General features: G+C 41.7%; 2 protein-coding genes across 2 annotated transcripts; one reads left to right on the forward strand and one right to left on the reverse strand.

The window, feature by feature from the left end:
- Positions 1 to 1104: 1104 nt before the first annotated feature.
- Positions 1105 to 3370, reverse strand: fndc10 (fibronectin type III domain containing 10). The gene is made up of 2 exons (XM_082138775.1): positions 3290 to 3370; positions 1105 to 3101 (listed from the first exon to the last, which is right to left on the reverse strand). The coding sequence occupies exon 2, from the start codon at positions 3007 to 3009 to the stop codon at positions 2239 to 2241; it is 771 nt and encodes a 256-aa protein (XP_081994901.1). The 5' UTR covers positions 3010 to 3101; positions 3290 to 3370; the 3' UTR covers positions 1105 to 2238.
- Positions 3371 to 5772: 2402 nt separating this feature from the next.
- ora4 (olfactory receptor class A related 4) lies at positions 5773 to 8495 on the forward strand. Its single transcript, XM_082138758.1, has 3 exons — positions 5773 to 5875; positions 5910 to 6042; positions 7292 to 8495. The coding sequence occupies exons 2-3, from the start codon at positions 5956 to 5958 to the stop codon at positions 8240 to 8242; spliced, it is 1038 nt and encodes a 345-aa protein (XP_081994884.1). The 5' UTR covers positions 5773 to 5875; positions 5910 to 5955; the 3' UTR covers positions 8243 to 8495.
- Positions 8496 to 11171: the final 2676 nt, after the last annotated feature.

The raw sequence follows: 11171 nt of genomic DNA on the forward strand, positions 1-11171 counted from the left end.
TTAGCTTGTTTGCTGTACACCTCGTCACACAGCAGCTTTTAGACACTGTTTTGTGTTTTGTTATAAGTCATAAATGACGAGGAGGAGGCAGCTTCACTCAAAAGACGATCAGCACACATCACCCCTATTCTTCACCAACTCCACTGGCTACCGGTTCTGTCCCGGATCCAATACAAAGTGTTACTACTCACCTTCAAAGCACTCCACAACCTTGCTCCCCCCTACATCCGCGACCTCCTGACCCCTTACACTCCATCCCGATCACTCAGATCCTCTGACCAAAATCTCTTGGCTATCCCCCGCTCCAGACTCTGCACTCTGGGTGGCAGGTCCTTCAGTGCCTTGGCCCCCAAACTCTGGAAACGCCTCCCACAACCTCTTCGTGACTGTCCATCTCTTCCCTTCTTTAAAGCACATCTCAAGACCTTTTTGTTTAATGATCACTTCTCCACATCTAACTCATAGCTTAATACAAATAACTTGTCTTGTTGTATTGTTTTGGTTGTTGTTGTTGTGTTTCCTTGCCTTCCTCCTATGTAAAGCGACCTTGGGTTTGAGAAAGGCGCTATATAAAATAAACTTATTATTATTATTATTAATACAGAGTCAGTGGAGACGGTGGGATTGTTCCCCCCCACCCCGGTGGGCGTGGCTTCGGATTATGACGCGTGTCGCTCTGTCTCTATCAAAATGACGAATAATATCACGCAGATACGAAAACGCTACTTTCATGTCTTTTTTTTTTTTGACAAAACAGATATTTAATTTTTTATTTGTATGAAATGCTTGAAGAAATGAAGAAAAAAAATTAACAACAATAATCGTCATTGTCATAACATAATACAATACTCCGGAGTCTTTCAGATTAAGTGCCAAGTCCTTAAACACAGCCAGTCTCCTTATAGATTTTAGGTTTTTAGAGAACTCAATAAATTCAAAATACATTTTCATTTCAAGTGAAAAAAAAGAAAAAAAAGAAAAGAGGATTGCATTTAGAAAATCATAGACATCACACCAAAATCTCACTGTGAGAGCGCTGTTCCAAAATGATCGTAGTTTCAGGTTTCTAAAACTTCCTTTTGCTATTAGAAGATGACAGTGTAATTTGTGTATATCAGTTTATTTGGGGAAATAAAAAAACAATAAAACTTTATTAAATTCTCCCCTCATTTATTGACACACAAGTTTTGTATTACAGAGAAGAAGCACAGTATTCAGACGACTGTCAGTCAGTGGGTCCTTGTTCTGGTGAAAATCACGAACTCACATCACTAACTCAGAATTAAGAGAGTTGAGGAAAGTTAAGGCATACTGTAAATTATTGGGAGCATTAAACTACAGTTCTTCTTCCACTACAGTCAGATCACTGAAACTCCATTATTACCGCACACAGAACCATCATCATATGCAGGGACTGATTTACTAAAACAAATATTTACACAGCTATCAGTCTAAATATCAGTGAGTGCACAGTTTTCTGGTAAACGGGATTATTAAACGAGACTACAGATGAAAACACACATAAACACAGGAGAAAGCTTGTCGGTGTGTGGCTGTGTTCGGAATAGCATTATTTCTCCTATTGCTGTTGTATACTGTACCCCACAATGCACTGCGTTTGACCTCACATTTTGAGTTGTGAACTTTAAAATTTCTTTCTCAACTCATTATTTGATTGAACTGAAAAAAATATTAATTACAGTAAAACCTGCAAAATAAAAACCATCTAACAGTGGTTTGGTGAAGGTTACGTACGTTTTTTTTTTCAAAGTTCTTGGAACATCGTTATGATATTTGTATTTGATGAACGTTCTCATAACGTTGAGGGAAAATGTCCTCGGAACGACATTCTCACAACGTCCTTATGATATTTTTGATATTTGCTTAAAGTTAACACTAAAGTTCTTGAAATTTTACAAGTAAACGTTATTATACTAACATTATCGTAACCTTTTAAATAACATTCTAACACATTAGAAACGTTGTGGACATAAATTTGTTAGCTGGCTGTACAGTGTACTACTGTATTGCATACTATTTAAGAATAATCGTACACAATTAGCGGAGTATACCGCGCATTAATCAGTCAATAGTAGGCAAGTGCTCCATTCCGAACACAGCCTGTGTGTAAGTAGAGCTCTGTGGAACTGCGTCTCTTTCTACATTAACTCTGCACTTCGTTTCCGATCCTGAGCTGTAAGGTGAGTGTTTGCGCGACGACGATAACGATGTTTCTCTTCACAGGTGTGTGTGCAGGTGCGATCTGTGCGAGTGCTGCGCCGTGAGCGTGTGCTGCGCCGTCGGGTTCATGATGTTTTCGGTGATGTACGCCACCAGCAGGCAAATGATGACCAGCATCACGCAGATGGCTCCGCCCACTGTTGTCATGGCGATAACGATGTCCTGCATCCCGCTGGGCTCGAGGCTGAACTCCACGCAGGCTTCGGCGCGGTCGAGGGCGTAGGGCCGCACGCAGAGGCGGTACGGCACGTTAGCGTGCAGCTCGGTGAGTAAGTAATCGCGGCAGCTGCTGCCTAAATGCACGCCGGCGCATTCGAACTGCGTGTAGCTGCCGTTCCACCAGCAGCTGAGCCGGAAGCCGCCCGCAGGCCCGTTAGCGGGGCTCGCATGCGCCGTCCACTGAACGAACACACTTCCGTTGGACAGGATATTCGCCGTGAGCTGTCGGTCAGGTGAGCTCACCTGTCGACAGGTAGCGCCGGCGCACCGGAAGTCCGGTCGCGTATACCGGAAACACAAGCGCCCCGGGTCACCTTCCTCAAGAGTGCGGTATGCACACAGCGGCCCGACTTCACCCAAAACACGCCACCATCTTACAGTAGTGCTGTTGTCCTGTAACTTTGGTATCCGCTTGGAGTCTTTATTGGTGTTATTATTACTGTATTGGGCATCACGGATGCTGCTGGTCCGGTTCGGCAGAGCTCTGCTTAGAAGCAGCAGAACCGGGAAGGAGTAGCGGAGGAACACTGATCCCTGATGGCCTGCCATGTCTGATTTATATCGCTTATTTATTCACGATCGATGGACAGATGCGGAGAATACCAGAGACGTGCGGTCGCCATCACACCGGTGCGCGCGACCTGAAAAAAAAAAAAAAAAAAAAAACACAGATAACGCCAAACACGGACTCGTGCGTCGCTAAAAAGCAAACAAAACACTAACGACTGAATCTCTGAATACAAGACGATCAAAACAACATCGATTAACATTATTATTACGCAGACTGATAATGATTTGTTGTAAATAAAGATGGAGATTTAAAGATTACCTCAGAGAAAACCTTCCGCTGCAGCCGCCGGACGAGAGCGCGCATGTGTCTGTGCGCGCGCGCTCGCGCGTTTAATAACTGTGTTCATTAGCATACTTCCTCTCGCCTTTCGTTCATTCTCACTTTATCTCTGTCAGAAACCAGACGATTTCTTCGTCTTGACATCCATTTATCACTCAGTGAATTTATAGCTGTATATTTTTTCCCCCACAACATCACCAGAGAAATATAATCAATAGGCTAATATCACTCTGGAATATCATATTCGGTATTATACATCTATGGTTTCCTCAGTTTTTGTTTTTTGTTTTTTTTTCTCCCCTTTATGTGTGTACATGTCATTGTCTGTCTTGTTAATAATAATAAAAAATCATAAACAATTTCTAAAAAATTTTTGGGGGAAATATGCTCTGTATTAATCATTATAATTAATTAAATTAACCGTTAGGTTAATACGCGTTAGGAAAGATTATCTACTGGAAAACCAATTTAATAATGTTTAGGCCTAATGAATCTGCACTTATTTGTTGTTTTTACATGAAGGCTTATTTCAGGTTTTTAAGCACGTTCAAAGACATTGGAGTAGAAGAAGCAAATAAACAACTGATGGTTTGATCTGTTGAGTGTTCCATGAATTTTTTATTTCATTCTTTCACTGAAAATACGTGAAAATATGATAGCAGGCTTCAACAGGCGGGCCATCACGTGTTCATAAAAAACAATAACACCCTGTAACACGTGACTGGTCGTGAATAAATGTGTGAGAAAACCTCACGAGCACAGTTTGTATATTTAATTTATGATTAGTTTATAGTTTTTCTCCTTCTTCGCTGTGTATTTTCAGTTTGAATTTGACGCCATCTAGTGTTCATCAGCAGTAATACTTGTCAAAATGTTGAATCATCACCCATACATGAAGAGCATAATGTAAAATATGGAAGCTTGTTTCCGCCATGGAATAAAACAATGTAAAAGATAATTGCAACTTTTTATCTCACAACTCTGACTTTTTTTCTCACAATTGCGAGTTATTAAGTCAGAACTGCGCGATATAAATCGCATTTTACGAGAAAAACAGTAAGAATTGTGAGATAAAAAGTTGCAATTATCTCTTAAATTGTTTAATTCCGTGGCGGAAACAAGCATTCGTAGTAATGAGAAGGTCTCGAGGTAAACAAAGGCTGCGAGAGAATGACGTGCGCGCGCCGTGAAATATTCACCGTAATCATCATCATCATCATCATCATAAAGAGATGATTCGGTCCAAACACACACACACACACACACACACACGCGCGCGCGTGTTGATCGGAAGGATTGAGTCAGCGCTTCCTCTAATGATGGGAACATGCAGAATCAGACACACAGTTTAATAAAACCCCTGAGAATAAGAGCCCGATGATCTTCATCAGCAGAAATTAATAAGACTTTCACTCATTAGGGTGGGATAGTTCTGTTTAGACACAAACACTGAGAACATGGGGAACATTGAAACAAACTTTGTTGTATTATTTTAATTTAATACTGTGAAGCTGCTTTGATACAATCTGTATTGTGAAAAGCGCTATACAAATAAACTTGACTTGACTTGACATGTGAAAAACACACAGTGTGGGGCATGTTGTCACACGGTAACTTGCCTAAACGAGCTGAAGTTCCCATTAAAACATATTTCTAAATGTTCGAAACGTCCATTTATTTATTTATTTTTAACGGTTTATTTTATTTTATTGGTTTAATATGTGCACTCCATTTATAATTCTTCAAATATTATGGGCATTTTACTTTTGAACATTATAACAAATGTTCAACGAAAGTTCAGCTAAAACACTTCAGTGGAAAAAAACTCCATGAATAATGTTTACGAATTTTACATTTTAATGTGCGAACGAACATTATTTAAAAAATCCGTAACACTTTACAATAACTTTGGGTTCATTAGTTAACATGAACTAAGAATGAACAATACTTATGCAGCATTATCTTAGTTAATATTAAATTCCACATTTACTAATACATTATTAAAATCAAGGTTGTGTTAACATTATTGCACTGTGAACTAACATGAACAAACAATGAACGTATTTTTACTAACATTAACAGAGATTAATAAATACTGTAACAAATGTAGGCCTATTGATCATTGTTAATACATGAACTAATGTTAACTAATGAACCTTATTGTAGTGATACCAAAGAAATCTATTAACGTTAAGTTTGCTAAGTTTGAGAGAGCTATGCCAGAACTGTTAGCGGTGAAACACCACATTAAAGGCTAAAACAACCATAAAACACAAATCAATTCATAAACCAACAAAAATGTAAACGACAACAAATGAATATATCAAATCATAGCTTAAGTTAATACAAATGAACGGCCCCTCCCCCAGTTTTCACTGATCGTTGAACATTTACCATCATCTACACTGAGTTTATCGCCACTCAGGCATTTCATTTTGATTACAGATTAAAGCCCAGCGGCCCCAGCGGCCCCAGCGGCCTCGACCCTGAGCTGAGGGTTAATGGAGCCTGAGAACACGAGTGCGCATCTGAGCGTGTGCGCGCGCGCTTATATACAGAGCTGCTGTGAGCGCGCGCGATGGACAGAGCGCGCGCCGAGACAGACAGACAGACAGACAGACAGACAGACAGACAGAGGGTGAGACATGTCTGAGGTCCTGACGGTGGACGCGATCCTCTTCGGCCTGCTCGTGTTCTCCGGGATCGTTGGGAACATCCTGGTCATCTCTGTGGTGAGACTCACAGCTCAAACTATCACATGGAAGAAGTTCTGACACTGTGTCATAATCATAATCAGGACTAATAATTATAAAAGTCGAAGTCATGATATACTGAGACATATTTATGAGATGAAAAGTAGAAATGATGACATACTAAGTCATTTATTAGATAAAAAGTTAGTTATGGCATACTGCCGGTATAAGTGATATTTAGGACAAAAAAAATCGAAGTTATGACATACTAAGTCATATTTGACAGTGTGCGTAATATGTGTGTGTGTGTGTGTGTGTGTGTGTGTGTGTTCAGGTGTTCCAGTGCTGAATGTGATGTGTGTGTGTGTGTGTGTGTGTGTGTGTGTGTGTGTGTGTGTGTTTGTGTGTCCAGGTGTTCCACTGCTGAATGTGATGTGTGTGTGTGTGTGTGTGTGTGTGTGTGTGTGTGTGTGTGTGTGTGTGTGTCCAGGTGTTCCACTGCTGAATGTGATGTATGTGTGTGTGTGTTTGTGTGTGTTCAGGTGTTCCAGTGCTGAATGTGATGTGTGTGTGTGTGTGTGTGTGTGTGTGTGTGTGTGTGTGTGTGTGTGTGTGTGTGTGTGTGTGTGTGTGTTTGTGTGTGTTCAGGTGTTCCAGTGCTGAATGTGATGTGTGTGTGTGTGTGTGTGTGTGTGTGTGTGTGTGTGTGTGTGTGTGTGTGTGTGTGTGTGTGTGTGTGTGTTTGTGTGTGTTCAGGTGTTCCAGTGCTGAATGTGATGTGTGTGTGTTTGTGTGTGTTCAGGTGTTCCACTGCTGAATGTGATGTGTGTGTGTGTCCAGGTGTTCCACTGCTGAATGTGATGTGTGTGTGTGTGTGTGTGTTCAGGTGTTCCAGTGCTGAATGTGATGTGTGTGTGTGTTTGTGTGTGTTCAGGTGTTCCAGTGCTGAATGTGATGTGTGTGTGTTTGTGTGTGTTCAGGTGTTCCAGTGCTGAATGTGATGTGTGTGTGTGTGTTTGTGTGTGTTCAGGTGTTCCACTGCTGAATGTGATGTGTGTGTGTGTCCAGGTGTTCCACTGCTGAATGTGATGTGTGTGTGTGTGTGTGTTCAGGTGTTCCAGTGCTGAATGTGATGTGTGTGTGTGTGTTTGTGTGTGTTCAGGTGTTCCACTGCTGAATGTGATGTGTGTGTGTGTCCAGGTGTTCCACTGCTGAATGTGATGTGTGTGTGTGTGTGTGTTCAGGTGTTCCAGTGCTGAATGTGATGTGTGTGTGTGTGTGTGTCCAGGTGTTCCAGTGCTCGAAGGAAAGCTCCTCTCGTCACCTGCCGCCGTCCGACACCATCCTGGTGAACCTGTGCCTAGCGAACCTGCTAACGTCGCTCTTCCGCACGGTGCCGATCTTCGCGTCGGATCTGGGCCTGGAGGTGCGACTGAGCTCCGGCTGGTGCCGCGTGTTCATGCTACTGTGGGTGTGGTGGCGCGCGGTGAGCTGCTGGGCTACGCTAGCTCTCAGTGGCTTCCACTGCGCGACCTTGCGGCGGCAGCACGTGTCCATGGGCCCGCAGGGTCTCCGGCGCGAGCGTCTGCGCGTGTGTGCGCTCCTGTCCGCCGTGTGGCTCGCTAACCTGCTGTTCTCCCTGCCCGCGCTAGTCTACACCACACATGCGCGCGGGAACGCTACAGTGGAGATAATGGTGATTAGCTGTACGACGCGTCCCCTGCTGGGCTGCGTTTGGAAGTTTCCTAGCGAGCGCCACGGATATGCTTTCGCCTCCACGTCGCTAGCGCTAAACGAAGTGCTGCCGCTCATTCTAATGCTGGGAACGAATCTCGCTACGCTGCACGCACTCGCTAAGCACATCCGGGCGGTGTCCGGCGGCGGCGCGGTGGAGCCTCACGTGTCCAGCGAGCGGAAGGCGGGTCACGTGATCATGGCGCTAGTGGCGTTATTCGTGAGCTGTTGGGTTCTGCAAGTCGCCGCCGTCACCTACTATAACCACAACGGCGGGAAACACGCGGAGGCGCTGCTAACCATCGCACACTTCTCCGCCTCACTGTTCGTGGGCTTCAGTCCGCTTGTGGTGGCGCTGGGACACGGGAAGCTACGGCGCAGGATCGCCAGGCTTCTGGAGCGGTGCGCGCGGTGGGTCCGGCGGGCCGAGGTGGAGCAGCGCCGCGAGAACAGCGGACAGACGAACGAGTCCAACGGGAAAACGCCACAGAAGGAGAAGAAGTGACTCGGACACCAGGACACATGGTCATCCATGTGGAAAAGACACCAGATATGAGCTGACGAGACTGGAAACACCTTAGAAAACAATCATGCTTCGGTAAATCACTATTATAAGTCATTATGTTAGAGTTCATCTCATTATTTTGACGTTTTAAGTCCTAGTTATGATATAAATTGTATGTCCTAATTATCACTGATATTGCCATAATGCCATAATTTTTACTTTTTTTTTATCGTGTCACAATAGACACGCCTAGACTTTTAGACTCTTATCTCATAATTATGAATTAGTGTTATAATTTTTTACATTTTTCAATTTCACTTTTTTATGCCATAATTTAAACTTTTATCTCATAGTTTAGAATTGTTTTGCCCTAGTTATGATATAAAATGTTGAAATGATCAATTTGTATGTCCTAATTATCACTAATATTGCTATAATGCTGTAATTGTGACTTTTTAATCGTGTCACACAATTTTAAATGTATCTCATAATTATGACTTGGTGTAATAATTATAACATTTAGTCAATTTTGCTTTTTTATGCCATAATTTCAACTTTTATCTCATAGTTTAGATTTTTATGTCCTAGTTATGACATAAAATGTCAAAATTGTTACTTTGTATGTCCTAATTATCACTAATATTGCCATAATTTTGACTTTTTAATCATGACAATTTCAACTTTTCATCTCATAATTTAGATTTATCTCATAATTATGACTTAGTGTCAAAATTGTAACATTTTGTCAATTTCAATTTTTTATGCCATAATTTTAAAAAAAATTCTCATAGTTTAGATTTTTTTGTTCTAGTTATGATAGAAAAATGTCAAAATTGTTACTTTGCATGTCCTAATGATCACTAATATTGCCAAAATGCTTAAGTTTTGACTTTTTAATTGTCACAATTTCAACTATACATTTTATAATTTAGATTTATGTCATAATTTAGATTTGTATACATACATAATTATGACTTAGTATGTCCTATTTTTGACTTTTTAAGTCCAAGTTGTAATATGAAGTAAAAATTCTGATGTTGTTATGTCCTAATTATCACTTATATAGCCATAATTTTTACTTTTTAATTTCATATTCATATTCAGACTCTTTATGCCATAATTTCAACTTTTATCTCATAATTTTGACGTTTTATGTTCTAGTTATGATATAAAATGTTGAAATTATCACTTTTTGTACTAATTATCACTTATATTGCCATAATTTCTACTTTTTAATCTCATAATTTAGATTTTTTTTGTCAGTTTCAATTTATCTCACAATTATCCGAATTTTGACTTTTTATGTCATAATTTCCCATTTTAAATTATAATTTTGACTTTTTATGTCCTAGTTATGATATAAAATGCTGAAATTATCACTTTAAATGTCTCAATTATCACTTATTTTGCCATAATGTCATAATTTTGACTTGTTAATGATTGTGTAGAGAAGGTAATTCATTCATTCACGCATTGATCATAAAACTCCAGTAAATATTGAATGAGCTTAATAATGTTCATTTCCAGTCACAATCTGCCATGTGTTATTGCAGTAAGTCTTGTTCTGAAACACAAATCTTGTTTTAAGCTTTTCCTCATGTCTACTGTTTCACGTGTGCGTCTCCATGCAACACTAACATCTGAATATCAGTCAAGAAGAAATAAACACTGGTTTTATATGATCCGCAGTGCCGGTGGTGTGATGGTAATCGAGTGCTAGTGGTGTGTGCTAGTGGTGTGATGGTAATCGAGTGCTAGTGGTGTGATGGTAATCGAGTGCTAGTGGTGTGTGCTAGTGGTGTGTTGGTAATCGAGTGCTAGTGGTGTGATGGTAATCGAGTGCTAGTGGTGTGATGGTAATCGAGTGCTAGTGGTGTGTGCTAGTGGTGTGTTGGTAATCGAGTGCTAGTGGTGTGTTGGTAATCGAGTGCTAGTGGTGTGATGGTAATCGAGTGCTAGTGGTGTGATGGTAATCGAGTGCTAGTGGTGTGTGCTAGTGGTGTGTTGGTAATCGAGTGCTAGTGGTGTGTGCTAGTGGTGTGATGGTAATCGAGTGCTAGTGGTGTGATGGTAATCGAGTGCTAGTGGTGTGTGATAGTGGTGTGATGGTAATCGAGTGCTAGTGGTGTGATGGTAATCGAGTGCTAGTGGTGTGTGCTAGTGGTGTGATGGTAATCGAGTGCTAGTGGTGTGTGCTAGTGGTGTGATGGTAATCGAGTGCTAGTGGTGTGATGGTAATCGAGTGCTAGTGGTGTGTGCTAGTGGTGTGTTGGTAATCGAGTGCTAGTGGTGTGATGGTAATCGAGTGCTAGTGGTGTGATGGTAATCGAGTGCTAGTGGTGTGTGCTAGTGGTGTGATGGTAATCGAGTGCTAGTGGTGTGATGGTAATCGAGTGCTAGTGGTGTGTGCTAGTGGTGTGATGGTAATCGAGTGCTAGTGGTGTGATGGTAATCGAGTGCTAGTGGTGTGTGCTAGTGGTGTGATGGTAATCGAGTGCTAGTGGTGTGTGCTAGTGGTGTGATGGTAATCGAGTGCTAGTGGTGTGTGCTAGTGGTGTGATGTAATCGAGTGCTAGTGGTGTGTTGGTAATCGAGTGCTAGTGGTGTGTGCTAGTGGTGTGATGGTAATCGAGTGCTAGTGGTGTGATGGTAATCGAGTGCTAGTGGTGTGTGCTAGTGGTGTGTGCTAGTGGTGTGATGGTAATCGAGTGCTAGTGGTGTGTGCTAGTGGTGTGATGGTAATCGTCTCGCACGACACAGAAACACTCTGTACAAGTGAAGTGTGGAAAACATGTTTCTGTGACGCTCTCCAACAGTGACTCCAGCGGTTCATGACTCAGAGACGACACACTTCCCTTCAGATAAACCTTAATTTCTGCCCACTTCTGTACGTGCCTTAAAGCTTGACTTCAGACATATAGACACACAC

This window comes from Leuciscus leuciscus (genome assembly GCF_965113295.1).
Source record: "Leuciscus leuciscus genome assembly, chromosome: 15".
Taxonomy (NCBI): Eukaryota; Metazoa; Chordata; class Actinopteri; order Cypriniformes; family Leuciscidae; genus Leuciscus; species Leuciscus leuciscus.

Bases quoted from the DNA above. Each gene is read 5' to 3' on its own strand.
- ora4 (XM_082138758.1), top strand. From the start codon at position 5,956: ATGTCTGAGGTCCTGACGGTGGACGCGATCCTCTTCGGCCTGCTCGTG. The intron at 6,043-7,291 runs GTGAGACTCACA...GTGTGTGTCCAG, and splicing joins ACATCCTGGTCATCTCTGTG to GTGTTCCAGTGCTCGAAGGA.
- fndc10 (XM_082138775.1), bottom strand. From the start codon at position 3,009: ATGGCAGGCCATCAGGGATCAGTGTTCCTCCGCTACTCCTTCCCGGTT.